This window comes from Balearica regulorum, chromosome 4 (genome assembly GCF_011004875.1).
Source record: "Balearica regulorum gibbericeps isolate bBalReg1 chromosome 4, bBalReg1.pri, whole genome shotgun sequence".
In the NCBI taxonomy this organism is placed as follows: domain Eukaryota; kingdom Metazoa; phylum Chordata; class Aves; order Gruiformes; family Gruidae; genus Balearica; species Balearica regulorum.
The window spans coordinates 73119644-73147509 of record NC_046187.1 but is presented as its reverse complement, the minus strand read 5'-3'; the positions used below and the strand labels follow the sequence as shown (position 1 = coordinate 73147509).

The window sequence follows — 27866 nt, the reverse complement described above, 5'->3', positions numbered from 1 at the left end:
TTTGGCACCCAACATGGGGCTCGAGGGGTTGTGATAATGACAAGTCTGACCCAAATGTGTTAAAACTAAGTTGTTATAAGCATTTATAATGTTATTTAAACAGTCGCTGGTCATAATGATGTTCTGTTTGGTCCATGGCTCTGGTTTGTAAACCCGTGTTTACTCTATGCAATCCCTGCGGCGCTGTTTATCGCCTCTGGGAGAGGGGTTCATGTTCTCATATTGTTGTATTGAGTGATATTGACTTATGATATCATCTACAGTCATGAGTCTGAGCTTGTACTTGTATGTAGCATTTCTGTCATGCTCGTACCTCGGTCAACATCTTTCAGAAATGATTAGTAATTGCACCCAATTTATGGGGAAGACAGGGGGGGATACCTTCTCCCACTCTTTCACCTCCCCTTTTCTGTTTTGGTTGGTTACAACAATTTTTGATAATTTTGAATACCCTTGGAATGTTCAGGCCAGTATATTCCTATTGCTAGTCTCCTGAATGTTTTCCAAGTCCTTTTTAGGGTTAGCAAAAATTGTTTTAAGAATACCACCCAGGGATCTTCCCCAAGGCTGAATAGTCAGGGCTGGCATGGCATGTGGGAGAATATGGGTGGGTATCTAGAGACCTTCTCACCCCCGATGGTTTGGAGCTTCACTCCCGAACAACTGCAAGACCCTGATAAAATGGTGGAATATTTGAAAGAAAAATGCTGTGGGTGTTCTAAGGAGACACAACTTACTGCACAGTGCTGGGCCCTGGCCACAATCTATCAAACACTGCTTGACAGTAGACAGCACCATCCAGAGGGAGAGAGCGGACCCACAGGCACTGCAGCTGCCCAGGCCCCCGCAACAGGCACTGCAGCAGAGCCAAAAGATCAACCCACACCAGTATCAGTCGCCCCTATACACAACAAGAAATAACACAAGGAAATCGGTTTGCTTAGTGAGAGATGATGATGAACCAGGACCACCATGAGACCAAGAGAAGAGCCAGAACCAGAAGTGATCACCCAATCCCTGTCCCTGAGTGAGCTGCGAGATATGCGGAAAGATTTCAGCCGCCTTCCAGGGGAGCACATTATTACCTGGCTGCTCTGCTGCTGGGATAACGGGGCCAGTAGCCTGGAACTGGAGGGCAGGGAGGCCAAGCAGCTGGGATCCCTGTCCAGGGAAGGGGGCATTGACAAGGCAATTGGGAAGAATGCACAGGCCTTCAGCCTCTGGAGGCAACTCCTGTCAAGTGTGAGGGAAAGGTATCCTTTCAGCAAAGATGTCGTATGTCGGCCAGGCAAGTGGACCACCATGGAGAGAGGTATCCAATATCTGAGGGAATTAGCTGTGCAGGAGATGGTTTATTATGATCCAGACAACGTGCAGTTGCCCACAGACCCGGATGAAGTCCAATGTACCCGACCCATGTGGCGAAAATTTGTGCGAAGTGCACCATCATCGCATGCCAACTCACTGGCAGTAATTGACTGGAAGAGTGAAGAGGCGCCCACAGTGGATGAAGTGGCTGGCCGACTCCGGCAATATGAAGAGAGCCTTTCTTCCTCCCTAGTCTCGGCTGTGGAGAAACTGTCCCAGGACGTCCAGCAACTCAAAGAGGATATATCTTACCCCCCACCTGCACAGACCCGTATTTCAGCTGTTAGGAGTAAGCGTTTTTCTGCTCCAGAGAGGGGATATAGAGCATACACACCACGAGGTATCCTGTGGTTTTATCTGCATGACCACGGAGAACACATGAGGAGATGGGATGGGAAGCCTACCTCAACCCTGCAGGCACGGGTACGTGAGCTACAAGGCAAGACAGCTGTAAATCCCAGTAAACTGTCCTTACCCCAACCCACGAGGCTTTGCCTTTGTTTTTCCCATTCTCCTCCCCATCCCGCTGGGGGAGGGGTGAGCGAGCGGCGCGTGGTGCTCTGCTGCCGGCTGGGGCTGAACCACATCAGTGTCATGAGAAGTTATATGTATGCTGTACTTGGACCAAACCAGTTTATATCTTAGTGCTGAGTTTTCTTGCATCCTGTGTAGGAGTATTGTCTTCTTTAATTAAAACCTTTAGTTTCTTCCCACCCTTCACTGGACACTCCATTCTTAATCCACTCTATCTCTAAATAGCTTTATCTTAGCAGGTCAAATGGATAGAGTAGAAAAAGGAGAATAAGGCTATGACAAGGCAGCCTTGACAGTTCCAGCTGTACCAAATGCTACCACTAGCAACTGCTCAACATCACATTGAAGGAAAGATCCATGCAGTGCCAAGAAATTTCTTCATAAAAGTGCTCCTTATTTTGCTTCAGGTGAAACGCAGTGGTTAGGTTACGCATATTTGGTCCATGCTCTGAACGTTTTGGTCATTCCTTGTAGTTGCCTTTGAAAGCTGCTTTTTTGTTTCAAGCATGAAGACGGGCTTGTGTACCTGAAAGCTGAGATGATTTTTATCCTCAACTCTACCACTTTATTCTAAGATACTGCGTCCACTCACAAGTCTGAATTAAGCTGAGCAGCTTGAGTAGATGCTCTGAGTTTGTTTGATGTTATTTAGAGCCGTCTCAAACCACTCCAGCAGTGGGACTGTGGGCTGCTAACCTGGCATGGGGAGTGGATGGGAGGTGAACATCTGAAGGCCAAAATTTCTTCAGATGAGTTTGGAATAAAATGCCTGCCTGTGGCCTTACTTCTCTAACTAAACTGGTGGGACTTTGCTGGAAGTGGATGAGAGAGGAGACATATCTACTGCTCTGCCAATGCAGCTGTAGGTATGGTCACAAACAGCTGGGGAAGTGGGCAAACAGGATAGACAGCCTCAGTGGCTCACCAAACCTGTCCAGGGCTTGGAAAACCAATTCTTGCACACTGAGAAGTGCAGCATGCCCTGCTGTGTGGGACCAGGACATAGGCCAGCACAGAAGCTCAGTGTGAACTGGAGAGGGGATTCTGATGTTATTTTTCCAGAAAAATGCAGAATGGTCCACCAGGATGCTATAATCTCACCAGCTTGTTACAGGTGTGGACAAGAACCCAGCCATGGTCAGCTACTGGTTTTGCTGGGTGTTGAGTAATAAGAAGTTCTGGCACAACTGGAAACATCTTGATGAATTTTTCCCATGGTGTCTGCACAGACACCAGCTTGAACAAAAGAAAATCTGACCATGTGGAAATACTTTCCTTCAGTCATTTTGCTACACCTCTACCTTCTGATTCATATCGCCAGAAGTGGGGTAGTGAAGCACAGGACATAATAGCTGTTGCTCCAGAAGAAAGCAACCAGGAGGGAGATAGATGGGGTGAGAGGAATAACTTTCTCATTCTCTTCCTCACAATCTGAAAAATTAAAGATTCCTTTCAGTCTGCAGAAGACCCATTAGAACTAGGAATTGCCTAGTGGAAATTGCTGTATGCTCCTTTAAAGCCCACCTTACCTATTTTCCTTTAATTGTGACTGTTCTGTACTACTTGTTCAAAACCACCAAAACAGCAGGAAAGGAGAAAACAGCTAATGTGCTACCAGTTCTAAAAAAGGGTTGGCAGGGAAGTCTGGGAATTGCATCCAGCAACCAGAATATCTGTTCTGGGCAAGTGAACAGAAACTTTTGAAGGATTTGAGTGTGTAAACTCAGGTTTATTATGACACAGTGACAAGAGTCAAGACCATTTTTATAGAACAAAAGAATACATCAGAACCAGATAAACTGCTGACAAAAGCAGCTAGGATAACCCGAAGTAATGCACAGCCTAGGAGTCTTCAGTCTGGACAAGAGATGACTGAAGTAGGAGATGATAGAAGTTTATAAAACCATGAGTGACCAGAGAATAACTGTTTGCTGTCCCTTCCCAAACAAGAAGTGGGGTGCACCGAACGAAACCAGCTTGAGGCAGAGTCAGAGCAAATAGGAGGATGATGCTCTTGACCTACTGCGTGTTTCAGTTGTGGAAGTCCTCATTGCAGGATGTCGCTGATGGTAAAATTTTACGTGGGTTTAAAAAGCAGCTGTTCAGACTCATGTCTGAAAATTCTATTACAAACTGTTAAATATAAAACCACCAACTTTGATTAATGAGGTCTCTGAACCACAAGTTGTTGCAGGTTAACAGTGTTGTAGGAAGACATTGTAGTTGACCTGGTTTTATATTTTTCCCTATACATTTCTTATTGGTGAGTGCCAAGGATGAGACGCTGGCCTCAGAGGGATCTTTGGTGTGAGCTGGTGCAGTTGTTCTTATGTGTAGAAATGAGCCTCTTCCCAAATTCATAAAGCAAACCTCCCTGTGCTCCAGAGAGCCACTCATTTGTATCCCTGAGAAACAAACACTGTTAGAAAGCCTTGAAGTTCTGGGTTTGCCCATTGCCTGAGGACAGGGCACCATTCAGTAGGCCAGTGGTGCTGCTTCTGCAGCCCAATACATTGCAGAGGCCACTCAAAGGGAGGAGTAAAGGCTCCTTTTAGAAGGGAAAGAAATGGTACTGCAAAACATTTGCGTACTGCCAGGAAGGAGCTATATAATTACTCAGATATTAGGGTCTTCTACATAGCGTACAAGCCCACTCTTGTCTAGCTTTCACTCCTTGCCCTATGGCCTTCCTCTGCTTCTATCTTGGCTTTTTGCTCAAGCCACCATCCTAGCTGCCCTTTGTGCTGACCATTGGATACACAAGTCACCTCTCCTGTGCCATAAAGAAATCTTGCAGCAATTCACTCGTGAGTAGCGAACACTCGTGTGCGTGAAAAGCGTCTGAAAGTGATTGTATTGTGCTGTGGTCGTGCTGCTGAGCTGGGAAATTTCTTCCAGACTTACGGTCCTACATCTTTGATGGCTCTGGCACTGTTTTGCTTCTTGACCCTCTTCATCTGCACACACAGTATTTTCTCTGCTCTTTGAAAGCCTGATATTTTTAACATGAAAATGGAAAGTGTTAGTACAAAGAGGTTTTCTCTTCCCACCAGGCTTAAAACTGCCACTGTGCCTCCACAAGAAGTGCATTTTTTCTCCTCAAAATCCAAAGGTCCCTGTTAAATTCAAACTGTTGTTTCATATGTCTTTAATAGGGCCATCAGAACATGCATGCATCCTTCTCACTGTACACCTCGACTGGTTTTATTCCCTGTGCTGCATTATGTGGTTGTCTCTTGCTTTGCGACTGCACTGAAAGTTGTCTGGGGGCAGAGAAGTTGTCATCTCAATAGTACTGGAAGGTGGCCATGACACCTTCAGGCATTGTGAACTTAAATCACAATGTAAAATATGCTGGCCTGTTGCTCTAGTTTAAAGCATAGTATTTGTTTTTATGCATAGGTTTGCAGTTTAATCTCCATAATCTTCCTTAACCTTCTAACTCCAGCTTCCTGTTCCGAGTGTAACTTTGTAGAGATGGGGAGTGGCAGGGATGGTATTTTCAAGGCCTCTAAGCTCCTGAATTTTAAAAAGTTTAAAAACATAGGAAAAAGAGTTCCAGGCATGGATGCCATGAGAAAGGAAATGCAAATATCTTCATATATTCTATTTCTTACCTTGGTCTGCCTACACTTTTCTTTCCTGATAGTCAAGACTGTCATCATTTGATTTCTTCTCTGAACCATGCAGTTGCTGAAAACCTACTGACATGTCAGCTTGTCTTCATCAACCTTCAGCACTTGTTGCTGTTTAAATCAAAGTAAGTGATACTGCACTTTTTTGGTCATTTAAGTGACAAAACTATAGCTTGTTCTTTTTGTCAATAGAGTCTGAAAATAGAACAGGACTGGCATCTCTCTGATTAGTCTTTGTATAGCTTCACTCTTTGAAAGTCGAAGAACTGGAAAAGAGTGGAAACTGGAAACTTTCTCTTTTCTTGGAAACGAACTGGAAAGACCGCTGACTGGTGACACAAGTTAGACTGTTCCACAGGGTAAGCAGGACACAGGTTTCAAGGGAGGCCAGTGTTCAAGTTCTTGTTTTGAGGTGGAGGGATCTGAGTATTCTGTGTGTGTGCATTAATAGCTGCCCTTAACACTTAATGTTCATGCTCAGGCAAACAGAATGGCAGCCTCAGCCCTGAGGTACATATAATTATTTTATTCCTAAACTCTATAAAATATTTGGCTATGCAAAAGCCAGTAGGCACCACTGACAGAGAAATGAAGAAATCACATCCCTGGGAAAGTGTAAATATAGCAGATTTTTTTGCTTTGTGAAGAGTGAGTTGTTGCATTACAGCAGTTAGGGTCTTGTGTTAATTGTTAGAGGAAGTAGAGACAAAACACAGCTTCTGTTGAAGTGCACACAATGTTTATTGCATGATATGTTGATGTGCATAAAGACATTTATCTAAGGGGCTTTTCTACAAAACAGAAAGTGTAGGAGCTTTTCTGTGTAACAGAATTGTGCCCAGTCCAAATTAATGGAAAGATTTGGTAACAAAGTACATTTTAATGTCAAATCTGGACTAACTTTTGAGCAAACCATTGTTCATTTAGGCAAACAATATTGACAAAATCTATCATTTTGTGTGGCTTCTGTACTGAGCCTGGTGAAAATTAGCATTTTCCTTTCATAAATCCCAATAGACTTTAAAGTGCCCAGTGATACCAGGTTTAGTAAAGTTAGATCTATTCAGCTCTCGACCGCAACCTAAAAAGATGATCACGGTTTTAGTCTGAAACTTTTCAGTTTAATATAGGGGCTGAGGAGGGACCAAAATCAAAGTTACCAGCGTTGGTGAGTGCTTACAGTCAAGGCTTTAACAGGAGGCCATCCTTAGTGCTGTAAGTTGACTTTCAAAGCTCTGGGCATTGTGGCCTATTTCTCTTCCCCAGTTAAAGGGCAGAATCTCATCCATGCAGTAAATTTGATACACGTGGTTTCTTGCCTAAGCAGCTCTTGCATTTGTCCTGGACTGTATCTACACTGTAATAAAACATCCAGCTTGTGAAAAGTATCTGGTTTCAGCCAACAGCACTGAATATAACTAATGCACAATTCAGTCTTGCACTGAAGTGGGAACTGAACAATGTTTAAATGCCTTTTGACAGCTGGTATATTGGACATTTAAAGTATGGTTTGTTTTACATACAGTGTAAAAATCAAACTGTATTTTACCCATGGAAGGTTGAACCATGTCCTAGAAGTCAATAGCTTTTCTAAAATAAAATGAGATCTCCCCACCTGCCCTTTCTTTGTGCACATACAGGCTGTGCAGAGGAGAACTGCCTGTGCCCTTTGTTACTCGGGTTTTGGTAGCCACAGAATAACGTGCCCAAATCCCAGCACTTAAAAAAAGAACCAACAGGTTCTCCCTGAACATCAACTGCTCTCAGAACACAGGAATTCAGAAGGGATTTTTACACACAGTTCTCTAGCAAGTAAAAAAGGACGTATCTTCCTAGACAGGGATAAGGCTGGCAGGAGCAGAGCAAATAGCTTCCCTGTCAGGGGCATTTGGACTGAGAGTACATAAGCAGCACACAGCCCTGGCCTATGCTGTAAATTTACCCCTCGTACAGCTCAGTGATCAGTTGCTGGGTTTCCAGCGGTCCAATGCAAACCTCAAATATAAACTAGGAAAACTGGTATTTTGCCAGTGGTTCTTACTTTTTCTTGGATCCAAAAGCCTGAACTGACCTTCATTTCACCATAGCTTGACAGCAGCCCCTCCTGTGCAGCAGAAAGCATTCCAGGCTTTAGAAGCTGTTTAAAGATTCTTCTGACAGTCTGGTTGATTTTTGAGAACTGGTCAAGCCTGGATGCTTTCCCACATCTTACACTGTGGTGAAAGAGGCCTCTTGGAGTTGAGGGGTTCCTGCATTAGAGGGTATCTCGGTGCTGAGTTTCTATCGTACTCCCTGTTTGCAGCTGCCCCCCTGTTTTGCATTGTTGCATGGACTTTGTTGGGACAGCTGCAGTGTCTTGAAGCCTCATAGTCTGACCAAGGTTCAGCTTGTGGTTGGATACTTGAAGGGTTTTCCAGGAAGCTCTAAGATAAGGAACTTGTCAAGCAATGCTGCCAAGAGCAAATTTGTCATTTCATGAGGGAGACCTTTTGCCCACCAAACCTCTGACTTAGTGTTTAGAGAAGACACTGAGCCATCAAGCAAAGCTGAATCATTATCTCATGGCATGAGGGACAGGATCAGTATAGGGTGCTTTAATTTTCAGTCCTTCTCGGGGCCTGAGATGGCTGTCAGAAAAAAAGACAATACAATTTATTCTGTTCATGGGCTGAAACATCTAAAGTGCACCAGCCTCTGACCTCTCAATTAATCTGTAAGATTGTGAACTGATTATTTAAAGAAGAATTAAGAAGCCATGGGCCCTGGCAGCTGCCCTGCAACCAAATGTCTCTGAATTCCTATATCAGTGACCTATCCCAAAATGGGAATGTTCTCAAGCCATCATACTTGCTTAGACCAGAAAAAAATTGCCTTTGCCATGATAACTGAGGAAGGAGAAATAGTCTGAATTTCAGATGCTGCACAAGGGCAATGCATTTCTCCCAGGGGTGTCTGTGTTTATGCTGAAATTACAACACAGAGAGCTGGGAAGTGACTGCCTGGGAAGCAAAATGATTCTCATAATCATAGAATCGCAAAAAACAGGAAGGGAAGGGTACCCATAAGAAATCACTCAGTCCATCCCTTGTCTTTATGCAGGGCCAACTATGCCAATGCCATTCCCAACTGATGTCTAATTTATACCTCCAGGTATAAATATCCCCCTGTCTTCCCCAGGCAATCCATCCCAGTGCCATCCCTATTATTAAAACGTTTGCCAGGGGCTTTGGTGGTGCCTCCTTGATGCCATTTAAACCTTTGGTTATTTCTGCTGCTGTTGGTGTCTCTGTTAGTTCCTAGTATTGTAGTGACCAAACCAGCTGCAGTACTACAGCTCAGACCTTCTGCTGAAGGCAGTCTAAGCTCTTGCACTCTTTTTTGTATATCTCAGTATAACTGCATTTTTTTGGCAATGACAGAATATTGTGGACTGATTTCAGCTCGTGACTCCCTAGCTCCCCTGTAGAAGTGCCACTTAATCTGCTCTTCCCCATTTTAAATATGCACCGTTGATTATTCCTGATGAAGTGTAGCACCTTGTTCCCATCCTTATCAAATTTTATTCTGTTTTTAGACCCTTTTATTCAACTTGTCTGTATGATTTAGAATTCTAGTCCTCTCCCCCAGCATTGCTTATAACCTCCCGAGCTGATGTTACATCTTAAATAACCACTTTGCTTATTAATTATCCACCTGAATAATGAAATGCTGAATAGCCCTTGACCTAAGTGAGTCTCTGCAGACCCCATGTGATATAACTTTCCACGGTGACAGTGACCCATTGCTAACTCTCAGCAGTGACCCAGACAGCTTTGCTGGCCTCAGAGCTGTTTCCATAGTTTGCTTCTGACAATGCTGTGTGACACAGCATGAGAAATCTTCCTGAAGTTGATTAAATTCAGCTTTTCCCTACCTGCAAGGCCTGTTACCATGCCACAGAAGGAAACTAAACTGGTTTGGCTTGATTCTTGACAAATACCTCTTATTTGCAATTCCACTTCTTGTTTTCCAGATGTTTACAAACTGCCAGTGGGATTATTGCTTCTAAAACATTCTCAGGGATTGACGGGAAACTGGTTTGTGTGTCATTTTCCAGTTTCTCTTCCCTCTTTTAAAGATAGTCGCTGCATTTACCCTTTTCCATGGCTGGTATAACTCACATCTTCCCTGAGTTCTCAGCAATAATTGCTGATGGTGATTGCTTTAGTGTCTTCTTTAAATATCCTGAGGTACGTCTAGTGATAGCCCTGGGTAAAAAGAGAGCTTTAGGCAGATTGAAACCCAGAAAAGTGACCTGGCACAAACCTACAAGCATATGCAACTGAAACAAATTTCTGCTAAATGTTCTTACTAAAACATGGTCACTGGTACGAGTTACGTTTGCCTCCTGCTTATTAGTTCACCTTATTTTTGTTGGTAGATAAAATAGATGCTAAGCTCTGTATTACTTTCTAGGCATCAACTTGATTAAATTTCCCCTTCTGCTGAAGAGAGAATAACAAACTCTTCACTTTGTTTTTCCCTTCCTTACAGCCCATGTGTTTAAAGAATGCTTTCTTGCTGTTCTTCATGTTTCTCACTATTTGGGGTTTTTTTTTTTTTTTCTTCTCACTATTTTTTTTTTTATCTGGTTTTGCTTCTTGGCCTTTCTGCAGTTGTGCCTGTATTCTCTTGCCACTCTATTATTCAAGTAATAGTAACCAGACACCGATTCTTCTGTCTCCGTGATTTCTTCTTCTGTTTCAGTTCAACAAAAGGCTTATGGCCTTGTTAGCAGGCAATGATTTAGCACTTCATATTAGACTGGGATTAACCACCCCTATCTTTGCCATGTGTAGCCATGACTATAACAGCGGAATTCTAAAGCTAGAAACTTTGCCTGCACCTTCCTTTTACGCACACATATTTAACGCAGGCCTTTAATATTAGTGATTTTAACTAGGTATACAGATTTTCTTCCTCCATTGCAAAAACGTAACTTTCAAAACCTGTAACACTTAGGCATCAATAAGAGATTTTCCAAGGGAGCTGCCAGATGTCTATCCTCGCTAATCATCTTCCCAATAAATGTCTGGATGTTTCTGATTATTTTGGAGGAAACTCTTCTTTTGTTAACAAATGATAATTAAGTATGTATTCTCTGTAGAAAAAGAAAACAAAGTATATATATTTCTGACAGCCCTCTGGGATTCACTGTGGCATTCTTCAGACAACAAATGGACTCCTATGAATCTCTTGGAATTTTCTCATCCTTCAAAGTAAATTTAGTACTGGTATCCCTTAGTCATAGTGGTAGGAAATAGTGAATGTAATAGCAAAGCAAATCATGCAAGTGCTTTTTCATGCTTCTCTCTTCTTCAGCTTTGCTGGAGGTGATAGAACAACACAGATTTCTGGAACTTTTCCATGCAGACTGGCTCCTGTTCCCTGTGAATTGAGAACTGCAACTTGGACCACACGGTTCTGTTCAAAGAGGAGTTGGGAACATTTTTCAGGCTTCTTAAAGACCATGGCATTTGATGCAAAAACTGGCCTGACTCTGCAAGTGCAACATGTGTCTGTTTTATGTTGGCACCAAGCAATCCAAAAAAGGACATTATTTTAAGCTTGGTAGTGTGCTGTAACACCTTCCACCCCATTAGATGGTGGATAGAGAGGGCCCTACTGCAGATCCCCCCCACTGTCACAAGCAGGAGCAGGTTCAATGGTGTGGTACTGTCTGGATGGCAGTGGTCCAATTCAGCAAGGACTCCTCCTGTGGTGCTATCATAGTGTTAAGTTTGGACAGTGGGTGGCTGAGCAGTCAGAAACCAAGACAAAGACAGTCCATCCTCTTGCAGAGAAGCTTTACTGGATGCATATACGACTATGCAAAACTTTGCTGTGATATTTAGACCCTAAACCCAAGATAGATACCACCAAACGATGTGTAGGCATCCTTGGAGTCTTGGCATCCTGGGAATGACATATTTCAGGACATTTAGCTTCTCCTTATACCAAATTTTCCCAAGTTCTCTACTCTCATCCCCATTTATACTTTCTGCAGTTATTTAAGATAGGTAACACCTCAGCTTACTTCTGTGGCTGCCCTTCCTCCCTGAGATGTCAAATTCCTTTCTTTACATTGTGGGTTGTACTGCTTGTTCTACCTACCTAATGAAAAGACCAAGCAATTTTACAAATTAGTTACCATTTTAGAAAAGACTGTATTGATAACTTGAAAAAAATATAGAACAAACAGTGCTTTCCACCTTATCAAAGGTTATTGCATCTATAGGCAATTCCCTTCTGTCCTCTTCTTGAAGCACATGTGTGTTGTGGCTGTGGGACCATAACGAGGGTATGCTCAAGAAACACATATGCCAAGGTGAATGGAAATATAAGATTTGGATTTTGTGCCAGAATTTCCATTTGGTGTTATTTCAAACTGCAGATCAGGGCTAGACTATATGACCAGCCCTAGATGAGTGTATAGTCAGACTGTACAATATTGTTCCATTATATCTTGGCTCTTACAGAGCTGCTCCTTTAACAGGCATGTGAGTGAGACTTGTGAAGGGACAAACAATGTTAAACCGGGCTATTTCACACAACCTCCCTTCAGGCATCTGACTTCAGAGCTAGCATTAGGAGTCTCAGCTTCTCATAAAGACAGCAGAGCCATTTTGAAGCACATGTGTGTGCTGACTCACCTTGTGAAGACCCCATTGACTGGCAGCTTCATTTGGACCTTCCATGCAAGGGAAGTTGAGTTTCAGTTGCACTTTGGGCTAAAAGTTTGCTCAGTGTGTCATTCTTGTAGGAATTGCTTCCACAACTCTGGGCCCCCTGCAAAGTCCTCTCTTGCGTGCACAAGGTAATTCCACTTTGCCAGAAAATGGTCAAAAGCCTGGTGTCCTTTGAGATGACTTTTAAACTAACTTGGTCCAAAAACATAAGCATTGAAATGAGGGATGTGAGAGGTAATTGTGAGGAAGCCACAGGGACAAATGAAATGGAAGCTGAGAACATTGCTGGTGACAGTCCCTAGGGCTGAAGAAAGCCAGGGATAAATTGTGTCTCAGCCTGGGAAGGCTGATACCTCCACAGCCTGGCAAGTGAGTTATTCTTTACAGAGCAGGAAGGCTGGACCCTGTTCCACTGTGAGAGAAGGTAGAGCATCCTCTCTGGGAGAAGGACAAAGCTGTGTATTGAACAGATACATTGCGAGATGGGTCTTCAGCGCACTCTGGGGCAAACAGGTATTGAGAGCCTCTCTCTCTCTTTTCCAAAAGGTATTGCCTCCACTTTCTGAACGCTTGATTTCAGCCAGGTCCTTGCGGAGATCCCCTATCCAGAGGGCTCGTGCTTGAGCTTTGTCAGGACAGAGCCTATTAGCGAAATCCCAAATCAAGAGTTGAGCTTGAAGCAAGCATCCTTCAACTTCAGCAGTGCGTAGGTTTTGGCTAGGCTCTTATCACGGTTATCTAGTGTGATGCTGTGCAGGGTGCATGTTCCTGGTTGGTTCATGTGCCAACGTTGCTGTTGTCCACAAAGCTTCATTTTCAGGGTAGTTAAAGCCTGTAGTGGAGACCACCCCAGAGCCCAGGGTGCCATCAGCAGGCCCTGGATCTTTTATTTTTCCAAGCAAACTTCCGAGTTTTCATCTCATTTGAAACCACCCAGAAAAAAATCTCACTTTAAGTGAGTTACAGCTAAAGCAAAGGATGGGAGCTGCATATTTCAGCACAGTCCCTTTGGAAATAAAAGCAACAAACACAAAAATTGCCTAAGACCCTCTCACGTGTGTGGCAGCAGCCAGTGTTCGCCAAGGAGAGCACATGGCCTTTGAGAAGCAGAGGAGCAGTACAGCAGTGACCATCCACCACATTGTGGTCCCTTTAAATCTTCTTCTCCACTTGGCAGCTCCAATTTTTCAGTGTTGCTATAGCAAATCTCCATGGCAATGACCCTAATCAGGGAAGAGGGGATGCAGGGGGGACGCATGCTCAGAGCAGCTGCTGGAGCCTCGCCTGCTCGCTACAGCTGCTCCAAGGGTCTGGCACACAGGCGAAGAGAAAGATCAGGTACTTGGCAAACCGGTCCTTGGGGCGCATTGCAAGCCCGTGGCATGTTGCTGCACTGATGCATGCATGTGGGTTTGCGTGTACGTGTGGGTCTGTGCTTATCACGTCTCATCCACTCCTTTGTGGGGAGCGTGCTGGGAGCAAACCGCTGATTTTCACTATTTCTCCTCGTTTCAGGCAGGGAAGAAAGCTTGAATTATTAATGAGAGTAATGGCGTTGCCGTCTGTCCGGAGCGTGATGCGTGTGGCGATCCCGTTCATCTCGGTGGTTGGCCTGCTAAGCGTGAGGGTTGTGGGGGCCAGCCAGGACTCTGGGAGTGTCATTCCTGCAGAAAGTACGTACCTGCCCTGCGCACTCCTGCCCTCCTGCTGCACCGCGTCCCACTTTGTTTCCTCCACTTAACCCACAGCAGCTACACGGATCTTAAGCTCCAGGGGAACATTGCATTGCCTGATTAGCGAGGGAGTAACATGAATTTGTAACATGTCAGCAAAGCACAGGAAAACAGCGCTTATAAAATCAGCAAGCAAGCAAAGGATTAGCAATTATTTAGGAAAAAATACTAACTGCCTACTATAATTTTCACTGAAACTTGTTGTAAAGCTCTTTGGTTGTAGATCTGCTTCTCGAGAGTTTCGTTTCCAGATTTGCCACAATACATATGACATCCTTGTTAGTTTGGATATTGTTAGAAGAAAATTTGTGTTTATTTCTGATAGGGCGTTACACTTTGCTTATTTTAGTATCTGGTTGGAACAATAGGTCAAGTTCAACTTTCTTGTAACTACTGTAGATTGACACAGGGGAAGTTGACCCAAATAGTGTATTTGTAAAACATACATAGATTTCTGAAATCTTGCTGCTATTCTGCAAACCTAAAAAATAAATAAATATGACAGATTGGCTTGAGCACACCGCGGAGGTGGGAGCTCTTGAATTTGGATCACAGGTCTGTATTGGCTTCCCCTGTCATTTTGAGCAAGGCTCTAGTTAAACTTTCTCAGCTCCCGAGTGAGGCAATAGTTCAAAGAAATTAGAGGATGGAGTCAATGTTCTCAGGGTGTTTAGGTGACAGCAAGTGGGAAGTAGCTACTCATTAGAAACTTAAAATATCCTCTGGGAGAAAAAAAAAGGAAGGTAATTGCATACAAACCAATCTCTAGTTCTTAGTCACACTTACTTTGTATTACAGCTATCTTTTTACATGACTACCAAAATATTTAATACAAGATCTGATATAATCACTGCATTTTATTCTCCTATAATACCATTACTAGTTTTCAAATATACCTATGTGTATTTGTCTCTACAGGACTTAAATGCCGAATTTCCTTCTTTTTCCATTCTCTTCTTCTTTTATTAGTGCTAAGTTTCTGTCTGTTCTAAAAGAGACCTCATCTCTATTTTTTGTGTCTGTTTTCTAGGCATTAATTAACTTTAATAGGTTTTGCGACAAGTAGTCCATTTTGTCTCTGCAAGGAGAAAATCATGCTTGAAAGATAAATTTGTGAGTCTGTGTTAGCAGAGGCAAGTTAACACGATTTTGGGAAAAAGTATATAGTGGTTCCTTGTTCTGCTTGTGTAGTGGAAAATCCCTTTTTATCTTGCATTGAGAGTGAGGAATGGAGGGCAGGTGAGAGTCTTTCTGTGGCCGGTGTTTCTGCAGAGACATGCTGCTCTGTCCTAAGTAATGGAGGCTGGTAGCATTGCTACGAGCGCATAACGGTGTTTATGTCTGAGGCCAGGCCAGGAGGAAGGCTCTCAGCTGATCATGAATCGTAAATTGGTTTGTGCTGCTGCAGGGACAGAGTTTTAAAGGAACAAGGAACTCGGGATGCTCCTAATTGGCAGCTTGTTGAGAGAGTGCTGCACAGCTGCTAAGTGCTCCAGATACTTTCCTTGGCCCATCAGAGCTCTTCCTGATAGTTAACCTGTAGAACTCCTTCCTCAGGGCACTGTGGATGCTAAAAGTTTGCATGGAATTGTAGAACTGGTTCAAGGAAAGGGCTGTTGGATACAGTAGCAGTTCCCCTGGCTCAGAAGCTGTGAGCTGAATATTCCTGAGGTCTGGGGGGGTCTTTGGGGACACATCCCTCCATAGTTGCCCTTTTCTTGTGCTCTTTCATGGGCATCCATATTGGCTGTGAAGGTCACGTCTATAACCACTGCCCATGGATGTTCCATGGCACAGGGACATGACTGTACTAGTAACCTGCTAGGATGGTCCCCAGCACAGTTTTGTCCATGACGGGAGGCCATTTGCCTGTCTGGAAAAGAGAGTTTACTGTTCCAGAGATGAGCTGTCCCATGCCAGCTGCTCTCAAAGCTTGGGAATGCTCCTAGACACATTTAGTGTACTACAGGAGATGTAGCTCATAGGAGACAGAGCACTGGGCCAGGCTGACCTTTGATGTGATCTAGTACAGACATTCCTGGATCTTTTCCTGCTTGATGTCAGCTCTACTGGCTATTTCTCATCAAGGAGTTGATCCTCCTGGGCACTGACCCGTTTTGGGGGCAGTGCTACTGCAGCACATGTGCACACCTTCCCTGTTGCCGGTGCTTAAATCCGTGCTGTCAGCACAGGTAAAATGGTGCTTGTATGATTCTGGGTGACCCAGGGAGAAAAAGAGGGCTCTAGAACATGTTCTCGACAGGGATATATGATGTACATGGACCATATATTTGTCCTTCTGCAGGGCAGACCAGTGTGGTGCTCGATGTTTTTCTCTGATTAATCATGTCCTTATACTTTATACACAGCACTTTGCATATGCAAAAGACTATTCAGATATGATGTGGTGTTGCTCATGTTTGTGGATTATTTTCTTTAAAGTTCAGTGCAATCCACTAAAAAAAAAATTAAGCAATTTGCCCAACTTCCCGTTGCATTCATAGCCCAGATCCCACACTGTGAAAGCTGAAATGTGGAATTTCAAGAACAGAAGCTGGTCAGTCTGTTTTCATTAGCCAAGGTGCATGAAATACAAAGAGTAAACACCATGTGCATGTGAAGGAAAGTAAATTAGACTTCCACAGTGCTTTCAGTTCCAGTTTTTCACCAAGAAGAAGCCAAGAAGCATATTTTAAGCTCTCCTCCCCCACTTCTCCCCAAACATACAAAGACACATACAGTCTTCGTGCTGACAGGACCCATTTAAAGAATTATAGCTGACTCTTGATAATTCTCATTATGTTAATCCACAAACCTGTTAAGTCTCCCTATGAATGATAGTCTGTTCCCAGCTGTCAGCAAGGAATTAATAGCACTCTGCATGTTTGGTTTCATGATTACTTTAAGCTGATGTAAGCCGATGCTGCCTCTGCCCTTCTCCTCCCCATAAGCTGGCCTCCTGTCCTTGCCTTATTGCTTGTTCTGGCCTCAGAACTTGGGCATTCGGGATCTGATCTGGACAAAAAAAAAATCAGCAATCCAGCTGACCAAGCAACTGTGCAGTCACTCCTGACGAGAGCGATGGAAGGTGTGGGAACACATAGCCAAGGACAGAAAGCAGGGCGGGATTGCTCCTATTGCCAACAGCACATATTTAGCTTTGGTTTAAAACCTTTGTGAAAACAGACTCTTAGACATCATTACTTTGGGGAAATGTCTGTGGGCATCCTACTGAAAATATTGTGAGCCTGAAGAGAGAGTAAGTCTAACTAGATAAGCCAGCTTACCAGCCCAGCCACCATTTTCCTGCAGAAGCTGCTTTGATGCCAGAGCAGCTGCTTTCACAGGGTGGCAGAAGTCAAATAACCCCTTAGCATGATTCTGCAGTTCCACCAGTACCTCCCTGTCCACACAGGAGCATTTGGCTGTCATAAATACCAATGAATGATCCCACACAGCCTTGCCCTTCGTAAGGGCCTTGGAAGACTTCCTGGGTGGCAGACAGTGATTGACTGTGGAATTCATGGCTCTCCTCAAAGATGTTTTCTCCATACTGCCAGAGCAGAAGACATTCATTTATGACCCTGTAGTTTGTTTTTTCTCCAACAAGGTCTGATTTTGAGAACACATTAGTGACGAGCACTTCAGGGTATGCAGCACTTCACCGAGGTGGAGCCTGGGCAGGATGCTTTCTGAGAAGACCACAGCAAGGGGAGGGAGCAGGCCATGGCACCAAGTGAATGATGGATTTGCTGACAGCAGACTGAGGATGCAGGTTCTTCCTAAGGGCTCTGCTCCATGATCTGAAGTGAAAACAATCAAATTACTGAAATACTGGAAACAGGAGGGGGTTGAGTGTGCTTAAAATGTGCTCAAAACCAGCCTGTTGCTACTCTTCTCAGGCTGGAGACAGAGTCTCTGTGAGTGATGCTGTTCTTGTAGAGGTGGGGACTTTGCATCTCCCCTTATCCCTGGAATTAAGTCCCTGGCTTGTTCCTTGGGTCTCCCTGAGATGTCAGCTGTGTGGAGGGGAGATGGAGGAGGATGAGTGGGAGTGAAACACCTCCTGGACGGGTCAAAGCCCCTAAGAGGCATGTTGGAGACCAAGAAGCACTCTGGCTGCTCTCTTCCATCAGGCTCGACTCAGAGGTGCATGTTGGCAGCAGGGTGCCAGGCACGGAGAGCTGCAGCGCTGCACGGCAGGAACCTGGCTCCAGGCAGCCACCAGCTATCTCAGCAGCAGCTTTGCACCCTCTTTGCTTTGTCAGAGCAGCACAAGTGGCTGCCTGTGGACAAGGATTTCAGCACTCCCCCAACATGGGGGCTCTGTGATCAACGTAAAACACCCTCTCTTCCCATTCCCCCTGTATCGCCTCCAGTATCTGCAATCTCTTCTTCTGAAAACCCGCACTTCATTAACTCTGTGACTGAACGAAAGGGCCTGAGATCAGTGCAGGGTGAATCCTGACAGAGCAGAAATGCTCAGGTCCAGAAGTGAGCCATTTTAGTTGTTGTCAAGTCCCTTCCTCCTCCTCCTCCACTTCTCTGCCTTTTTCCTGCCCTGCCCCCCTGTGCACACACACTGGCACCAGCTGCAGAGCCAGTGGGATGCTTTGCATTCCTGGCAGAGAAAAAATACAGCAGCAGGTGAAAGGAAGCAAATACAGATCTGGCGCTGACCCTTGCCAAGCTGCTCTGTAAGAGCTCCTGTAAAAGCAGACCTGCCTGTCTGATTTCTAAACCACTGCAAAGTGCCGTTTTCAGTGTGTCAGTTGAGAATTAACCCATGTCTGAGAAACTTTGAGTTTTTCCATTTTAAGGGGAGAGGCTGGGGGCTGCAGGCACACAGTACCAGGCAGGCTCAAGCCTGGGCTGTGTTCAGTAAAGCACACGCAGCAAAACGCTCTTGTGCTTTTGCTGGTCCTCACACATTTGCACAACGATAGACACAGCCCTGTCCACAGGCAGCCCTAACTTTGTACACATGCAGGTGTGGGTATCTGGTAAAACGTGTTTTCTCCTGGCATTGCAATGTCTCTGAATATTCCCCCTCTGTGCTGCCACACTCCAAATTCCATGCTGCGACAGTGATGTCTTCTTCTGTACCTTTCTCCAGGCCGTCCCTGTGTTGACTGCCATGCGTTTGAGTTCATGCAGAGGGCGTTGCAGGATTTAAAGAAGACGGCGTATAATCTAGACACACGGGTATGTGTTCTATAGAAATGCTTTTACTTAGTCTTTATCTCCAAGTGGCCAGGTCTGCCTGTCTGTGTACAGCAGACATGACATCTCTGCTGACTCACTTCCATTTCAGCAAATAGGATTGTACCAAGTACAGATTATTTTTCACAGGCTCGAGAGGTTCATTAAAGATCATCTAGTCAGACTTCTTGCATAACAGGCTAAAGAATTACCCCAGACATTCCCTGCATCAAATAGAGAAGGAAAGAAGATGTATGAAGGGAGAGGAGAATGAGAAAGATGATTTACTCTACCTCACCACATTGCTTCTGAGCTCTGGACTGCCTGTTCACTGGGCAGGACCAGAAAGTGAACAGGAGAGCAGAAAGGTGGCAGGCAGGGCTGGCAGAGAGAAAAGGGAAGCACATATATTCCTTGCTCATGGATTGAAACTCCGTGAAAAAGGGGGAAGCACGTTTGCTCAGGTAGTTATGGCAGCACATGGGGCATTTTGCAACTTCACAGTCCAGTCTTGTGCTGCAGAGGTCCCAATGAATGCAAAATGAGAGTGTGTTAAATGCCCAGATTTATGCAAGGCATACATATGTGGGTTCATAAACATGCGCAAACATTGACTGGGGTAGGACTTACCACAGTGGTTCCCATGTTGTCTGTAGTCTGCAAGAGGGAGGAGGTCTCTCACCTCTAATAAAGCCCCTCCACGTATGTCTTGTCCTACCTCTCCTTCCCTATCAGCCCCACCAACACTGGCAACATGGCAGTAAAGCAACTTGTGGTGAGTGAAACCAGTTTGCAGCAACATCTCCCAGTTCCTTTAGGTACCCGCTCAGTGCCTTTGGCCGGTGCCGTCTGTTGGCAGGTGCGAAGGGCTCCTTGTTTGTCTGAAGTCACGCTCGGCTTAAATTGTCATTCGCAGCAGAGTCAACCAAAGAGATGTAAATCAATTAGGTCTCTCAAACTGTAACACAAAAGGGCAATTATGTTGCTTTGCCTTTGGTTTCTTGCGACCTTGGGCAATCATGTAGGGCCCCACACAATAAGGTTGGAGTGACTTTAGCTTTCTTGAGCTATCAATAGCAAACTGATTAGGGCAGAGCTCTGGGTGCAGTACAAGTTACATTGGAAAAGTTTCCCATGCGCTAGCATAATACTACCTGTGACGTGGTAGGCTGTGAATAGAGGGGCTTTACCTCCAGCAGCTGTGCTGGGCTGTTCTGGTGCACAGGGGGGTTTCACCTGTTTGGATTAGGTTCAGCCAAAATGTTTTGTACCTACACATGACTCAGCAAGACCACGTGCAATCGCAGCTGTGTTGGTTCTTAGGCTGCCACCAGGCTCTACTTGGGAATTTAAAAGAGGTACTAAAGTTCTGTCTAAGTTGCACTGGGAAGATTTTTTTTGAATGCAATAGAGGCAGCACAATTTCTTAATCCCACTTACAGAGATATTCAGACATATCTGTGCTGGCTGTTCTATTTGGAGGGTGGAGTGAGAATACGACCCATCAGAGAGCAATGCTGCCTTGTAAGAGGTGAGGCCGAGTATAAAGGGAGAAGCTGGTCCCAGAGCACCGCAAGATAAGCTTCTGTTTCTGTGAGGTCATGGACAGGCCTGAGATGCTGAGGCACTGATTCAGACAGCTCTCAGTATTACAGAACAAGGGGTATAGGAACAGTGCATCACCAAAACAAACATAACCAGTTATCATCTGGAACATCACTCACCCTTTGACAACTGTCAGAGTTTAATACTGCTAGTAAAGAAAGGGTATATTACTGTCCATCTTTTCCAGCCTTTGGAATAAGACTCCAAAGGCCTTTCTGGAAGAGGTGCTTTAGTTAAATACAAATTATTGAATGATGCAAAGATAGTAAAGTGAAATGCAGTGGCCAGGGCCCTACAAATGGCACACTGTGGCCTTCTATTCTGAAAGGTATAGCCTCCATATCCTTACTTAACCACTGGGACTTGGCTCATGCTGACCAACTATCATTTCTCAAGTTTTACACACAAATAACTTCATTCAACAACTGCTGAGTCTTGAAAGTTGTTGTTACAAGGGCAAGCCCCATGCAGGACTGTTCCTATCAGGGACTTCCTAAGCCAATGCCAACAGGGCCACAATTAATTTTTGTAAATGATGCTTATCTTTCATAGTTTTTCAGTTGACAATTGAGTGCTCCCAGAGCTGCTCTTCCTGCCTGCAGATAGTCATGAGTGACACCTAGGCAGGGTTTGTGGTAACTGTGACAGCTTGTTGGCATTACAGTGAAATCCAATAAGCCTGTTTGATGATAAGATGATTCTATGATTTCTACTGGGCTCCCAACAATGAGAGCATTCACTCATCCAGGATTGCATTGTACAAGCGAGGAGCAGTGTTTAATAACGCCTGCCATTGCACTAAGCCGATAAGTGAAAGCAGACAAGGAAAGCGAACAAGTCTTCTTTAATGCAAAGGCGGATGTCAAAAGTTTGAGTTGAAGAGGATAGAGGGCTGTGGAGGGGAGAGAAAAGCAGTTCTGAAACAGCCTCTCCCTGCGAAAGCTTGAAGTCCGAGAACAAGAAACGAGTAGTAAAGAATGGGAATGACGGGGAGGACAGAGGTACTGCTGGCTGAGCAAGGCAGAGCTTGGCAGAGCTGCTCCTCAGGTAGAAGTGCCCAGCTACTCCTTTGGAAACTCTGTGTCTTTGTTAATTAGCCCTTTGTTGTTTCTAATTCGTCAGGAGGCATCATGTCAGAGGAACGCCAGCAGACCGAACACTTTGTTGTTGCAAAGAGCTTTTAGATAATTTGTTAACAAGTGGTTTTAAACCTTTAATGGTTTTTTCCAGTGCAGATGGGAAACCCATTCATGGTGAATTTAAGCCTGGTAACTTTTTTCCCCTCAAGAAACTCTTCAAAGTCAGTCTACAGACTACTTAAGGGACCACAGACCACAGGGTGAAAACCACAAGATATGCTCAGGAAGAAGTTTCTCTTCAGTCACAATTGCACTTGCTAATGTGAGTTGCTTGGACCAACAATTTTATTTTGAGTCTTGCAAGAGACTCAGCTTTTGAAATGATGGTGCCATTTGAGAAATTCAGCCTTTGTTTCTCAAAGAGTGAGACCAGGACCCACAAAAGATTTAAGTTATTTGATCACAATTAAATAAACAATACTTAAAAATCTCTGAGGATCTGAAGTTAATAATTTTTTTTTTTTAGAGAAAAGAAGGTTGGAAATGCTTTTCCACTAAGACGCTCCAAAAACAAGAGCAAGTAATTTTAAATGGTGTATATAGAGAATGTTTTTTGAGCTTTTGATGGAGTTCTGGGGGCACGGCTCCAAATGGAGTTGATAATAAGGCAACTGTCAGTAAATTAACTTGGGTTAAAATAGGAGCCACAAACTCGTCTAGATCTGCCCTGAAAGATTATGAGTCCAAGACAGCAAGGGTAGACTGACAGCTGGATTGAACGCACAGTTATTCCAGAGAAACAGCAGTGTAACTGAGAGCACAACTGGCTCCTCAGCACATGCTATCTGGTGCAATTAAATTATACAGTACTGAAGACATTGTCAACAGGAAGCCATCAATCACTGCGAGGGAATTAAGAGCAGTGCAGTTGAAAGTGGAATTTTTCTCAGCATTTATAAACGACACTTTAATCATTTTGACAGCTACTTTCTAGAAGTTAACTATGAAAGTGAAAACATTTAAACTATAAAAACACTCTTCATGTGTCTCAGTTCTGAATACACTTATTTCATCACTTTTTCTGGATGAAAACCAGCACTAATAACTATGATTTTTGACTCAGCAAAGCACCTTGACTACAGCTGTGCAGAGGGATTAGGTCTAATCAATTATATAACCTTTTAAAATGATATATTCAGTTCTTTGATTTCATGCTTTTTGCAGACAGAAACCCTCCTCCTGAGAGCGGAAAAGAGAGGCCTGTGTGATTGCTTTCATGCAATACACTGAAATGAGCACTGGGATTTGACCAATGGACATTTACTCATTTTCAAAATGCCGTTCAATAAATGACAGGAAGATACAGAGTTGAAGTTGTGCCACACCGCAAGGAAAACAATTTTTATCCAAACAGGTACAGCTCAGATAATTTTTGCTTTGATGTGTTTTATCATTACTGTGTGCGATATTGCATCTGCTGAAATGTCAACAGAAGAAACACTGCCAAAGTCTCGCTCATGGGTTTTCTGTAAGGATAGCATCTCGCTTTTCCAGTATTTCAAGCCAAAAATTGTCCTTGGACTCTCAGGCCAACCCCTCAGCACACATGAATTGCCATAGATCTGTGAAAGCCAGTGGAGTCAAATTCTTTAATATATTTATGGTGGAATGTATCCCTCACCTGAAAAGGAAGCTACTTTGCAATGATGCATAGCTAAACATTTACAAACAAGCAGTCATGGCTTTATATAGAAATTAACAGTTGTCACTGACTGCTTGGCAGTCCAAGGAAGGTATTTGTTCCCAATTGTGTCAATAGTCCAGCACACAGCAGACACAGTAATCTGTATCACAATTTGAATTTCTTCAGAATCACACAGTAGCTGTGATCTTTTTGGAGAGATTTATTAAGTATCTAATGTGATCAGTAACACTTGTAATCACATGAATACTGCCTGGCAATTGAACTGATTGCGTCTGCCAAAATCTTCTAGAGAAGTGTCTTTCATTAAGCAAATCACATACTGGATTGAACCACTCAAACTGGCCTCTACAGAGAGTTTTGGCAGAGAGCCTACAAAACGCCTGCGTGCCCAGGAGTCTCCTGCAAACCGTATTTTAAGAAATATTTAAGTTCTTGCAGAATGGGCCATAACTCTTGCGTGGACTTTACACTCCATAGCGGTGGGTTACGGTGCTGATACTATTAATATTCCTGCTGTAGTCAGTGTGAGACATGAGACAACGAAACAATTTAGGCAGTGTAGTAGTAGTAGTAAGCAAGATTGCGCCTTGGTACTCTTTGAAAAAGAATAGCAAATCCTTTCTCATTGTCCTCCTTTTATCCTTTGTTTTGGGGAGGAGAGCAGAAAATGGCCCCAGTGGAAAGTTCTTGTAGATAATAACAGAATTTTCATAGGGCTTAAAATATCATTCCCAAAGTATAATTAATGGAGATTTGTGTATCAGCTAGAGCATCTATGTACAGGCTAGAAACTTTTATGCAATCAGGAGTATGGGAGCTGTATCAACAGCAGTGGTTTTCAAAGTCATTTTACCAATTCTTATTAATCTCTGTCTTCCCACAAGCGGCTGATATTTTGCTGTCAGGCAGCTCAGTAAGTTATGATGGTAGCTATCTGTATGTTTGCAAACTGCTTCTCCCCCATTTTATCTACCAGAGTAGGCACAGGGAAATAGGGAGCTGTGACCCACTGCCAACTTAGTATTTTGTGTGCAGTCATACTCAATAACATGAAGGTGTGATTGCCATATACCTGCCAAAGTTGTTTGAAAGGCATGTGGTTCTCAGCAAGAAAAAGCTTTCTTGCACCTGCATTTCAAGTAGGAAGTTTGCTTTGTCCTTTGTGGTATTCTAGAAGAACTCTTTACAGGTCATCAGGACCTAGTTTGTATAAAAAAGAAGCAGCATGACACAGCAACACATTGCTTCTAGTAGCATTACACTCCTCTGTAGCACTGGTAACTCACTAATGGGAACTAGAGGTTCTTACCACAGACCATATTTTATTTTACGGATATAACAATAGGTTTGACACAACTCCTTTGGAAAATGCCGACCTTAGGTTGCTTTACTCCCACTTAGATTTGAACCAAAGCAATACACAGATTTTGAGGTGGTTTTTTTGCAGGAGGTGGAGTTCCAGCACCGAACCTGTGAATTTTCCAGCACAGCTCACCTTTTCAGGGGGCAGCATGTCTATGGGTTTGTATTGCTATTGTGCATGCTTATTCTGCTGGTACCTTAAAGCATCTTGCAAAGTCCTGTTAGCAAGCACTGGTTTTTTGGCTGTGTTTTTATTCAGAAAAATGGTTGCTCACAGTTGAGTTTTGATGTATGCTGCTTGTTACGATAAAAAGGTGGAATGAATGACAAGTGGATGTTCTCTGACTCCCAAAGGGATCAGAGTGACACTGCAACTTTATGGTTGTGAGGCAACGATTATTCTGTACACACTCCTCTTTGTCTGTAGCACAATACAATAAAAAGGCAAGATGCATTGTAGTATTTGGTGTGCTTTGTTGCTGATTTGAAAAATGGTAGTGGTTATGCATCAATAAATATCTGGTCTCTAATTAGGTGGAAAATCCACAGAGAAAAAGTGCTATTTTGAATAAAAAAAATAAAGAAATCTTGTAGTTGGGCTAAATTTATGAATGTATTCTTCTTTGCTGAAGTATAAAATTGAACTGACTCTTATTTGGAATTAAAAGTACTGTAACAATTTTTATGAGCTCTTTTAAGGACCCCATACTCTGTACATGCTGGTTGTGATAAAGCTCCTTATAATTGCTATGATGGCATGAAGAAAAAAATTGAGCTAGATAGTTTTAATTTATTATTGCTCATGAAGTTAATTTAAATTCAGAACCCCCTTCAGTCTCCACTTACTAGAAGAAACTATGTATTTTATGAAAGGATTTAATTGCAGGAGGCCTTAAAGCAGAAAGTCTGTTTTCCCACACAACACTTCCAGACTGTTTTGCTGTGGAGCCAAGACAGCTCTCATGACCTTTTGAAACCAAGCTGTGTCTTTTCTTTTGGTGCAGTGCTGCTGCATGTAGCCCTCGGCACATGGCGTTTGTACACAAGGTGGAGCGCAAGAGGTAGGCTGTAAAGATGCACAGCCAAGTCCTCCCCATAAGAGAAATTGTATAATCATGTTAGCCTGGGTCTATCTCTGGGTAGGCAAGGTGATGGATAAATCCTGGTAATGATTGCCACATCTCCAGAACTTCTCGTACCTGAGCTAATGCCTTCTTTGGGTGTAATTCCATGTGTGTTCTAAGTTAGTAATTTGGAGCTGAGTCTCAGGACAAGTCTGAAGATGTGTGTCTGGATTTCATTATGCAAAATGGGAACACAATTTATCTTGCTTGTAACAACTTAGGTTGTTAGGTAACATCACAGCTAAATAGTATTATTGCCAACTGAATCTGGCTAGTGTATGGGCTGGTGTTCCTTGACCATATTGGACAGGCTGGAGAGGTGGGCCTGTGCAAACCGCATGAAGTTCAACAAGGCCAAGTACAAGGTCCTGCACGTGGGTCGGCGCAATCCCAAGCACGACTATAGGCTGGGCGAGGAATTGATTGAAAGCAGCCCCGAGGAGAAGGACTTGAGGGTATTGATTGATGAGAAGCTCAACATGAGCCGGCAGTGTGCGCCTGAAGCCCAGAAAGCCAACCGTGTCCTGGGGTGCATCAAAAGAGGCGTGACCTGCAGGTCGAGGGAGGGGATCCTGCCCCTCTACTCTGCTCTTGTGAGACCCCACCTGGAGTACTGCGTCCAGCTCTGGGGGCCCCAGTACAGCAGAGACATTGAGCTGTTGGAATGAGTCCAGAGGAGGCCACGAAGCTGATCAGAGGGATGGAGCACCTCTCCTATGAGGACAGGCTGAGAGAGTTGGGATTGTTCAGCCTGGAGAAAAGGCGGCTCCGGGGAGATCTAATTGCGGCTTACCAGTACCTGAAGGGGCCTACAGGAAAGATGGTGAGGGACTGTTTGTCAGGGAGTGGAGTGACAGGACAAGGGGTAATGGGTTCAAGCTGAAGGAGGGTCGATTTAGATTAGATGTTAGAAAGAAATTCTTTACTGTGAGGGTGGTGAGGCACTGGAACAGGTTGCCCAGAGAAGCTGTGGATGCCCCATCCTTGGAAGTGTTCAAGGCCAGGTTGGATGGGGCTTTGGGCAACCTGGTCTAGTGGAGGGTGTCCCTGGCCATGGCAGGGGGGTTGAAACTAGATGATCTTTGAGGTCCCTTTCAACCCAAACCATTCTATGATTCTATGATTTTTGTGTGGAATACTCAGAAAGACCCATGGAATACCGTCTCTGGATGAAAATCTCATATTTAGAAATCAGTTATATCTCAGTACCCAGAACTAGTCTATAGGTAACTCTTGGGTGACCTGAGCATCCAATATACATTCCTCATTTTCTAAGCAATAGTTACAAAACGTGTAGGTAGTTCCCTTAAGAGTAGTCATGTGGTTCCTGTCCCCCCTCCTTCACCTACCCCAGGCTGGCACCCATAGCCAAGACCTCTTCCTGGAGCAGTGCGACTTGTGGAGGCGGCTGATGCTGGCTGTTCGTTTGTTACCAGAAGACAGATCTCACCCTGCTGAGAGAAAGCGCTTGCTGTGGTGAACGAGGCTGACAGGAATTCCAGTTTAGCTCAAAGGTAATTTAAAAGAAGACAGACGCTGAGGCTTTTGTGCCTTTCCCAGGGCAGAGAAGCATAAAGGATGTTTTTTCTTTGGAACTGGTACAAGGCAGAAAGTTTGCCTTTGCCTCTCTTAGCAGACAGGGAAGAAGACCCCTTTGCCTAAAACAATGTTCTGCTTAGTCCTTCCCTGGCCAGGACCCAGTGAGTGAGAGAAAAGGGGAGCAAGTACAGAGGGGAAAAGAGATACCTGCCCTCTGCAGCCTCGCTGAGTTCCTGGCAAATCAGTGCTCCT

At 44.1% G+C, this 27866-nt stretch overlaps 1 protein-coding gene across 1 annotated transcript; it reads left to right on the top strand.

The window, feature by feature from the left end:
- The first annotated feature begins 13500 nt into the window (after positions 1 to 13500).
- Positions 13501 to 24855, top strand: NICOL1 (NELL2 interacting cell ontogeny regulator 1). The gene is made up of 4 exons (XM_010297823.2): positions 13501 to 13603; positions 13781 to 13938; positions 19115 to 19203; positions 23109 to 24855. Exons 2-4 carry the CDS (start codon positions 13806 to 13808, stop codon positions 23172 to 23174), a joined length of 288 nt encoding a protein of 95 aa, XP_010296125.1. The 5' UTR covers positions 13501 to 13603; positions 13781 to 13805; the 3' UTR covers positions 23175 to 24855.
- Positions 24856 to 27866: the final 3011 nt, after the last annotated feature.

What these genes read in the sequence shown, in the direction of transcription:
- NICOL1 (XM_010297823.2), top strand. Translation starts at nt 13,806, where the DNA reads ATGAGAGTAATGGCGTTGCCGTCTGTCCGGAGCGTGATGCGTGTGGCG. An exon ending in GAGTGTCATTCCTGCAGAAA is followed by an intron (nt 13,939 to 19,114) that starts GTACGTACCTGC and finishes ACCTTTCTCCAG; the next exon opens with GCCGTCCCTGTGTTGACTGC. An exon ending in CGTATAATCTAGACACACGG is followed by an intron (nt 19,204 to 23,108) that starts GTATGTGTTCTA and finishes TGCTTTTTGCAG; the next exon opens with ACAGAAACCCTCCTCCTGAG.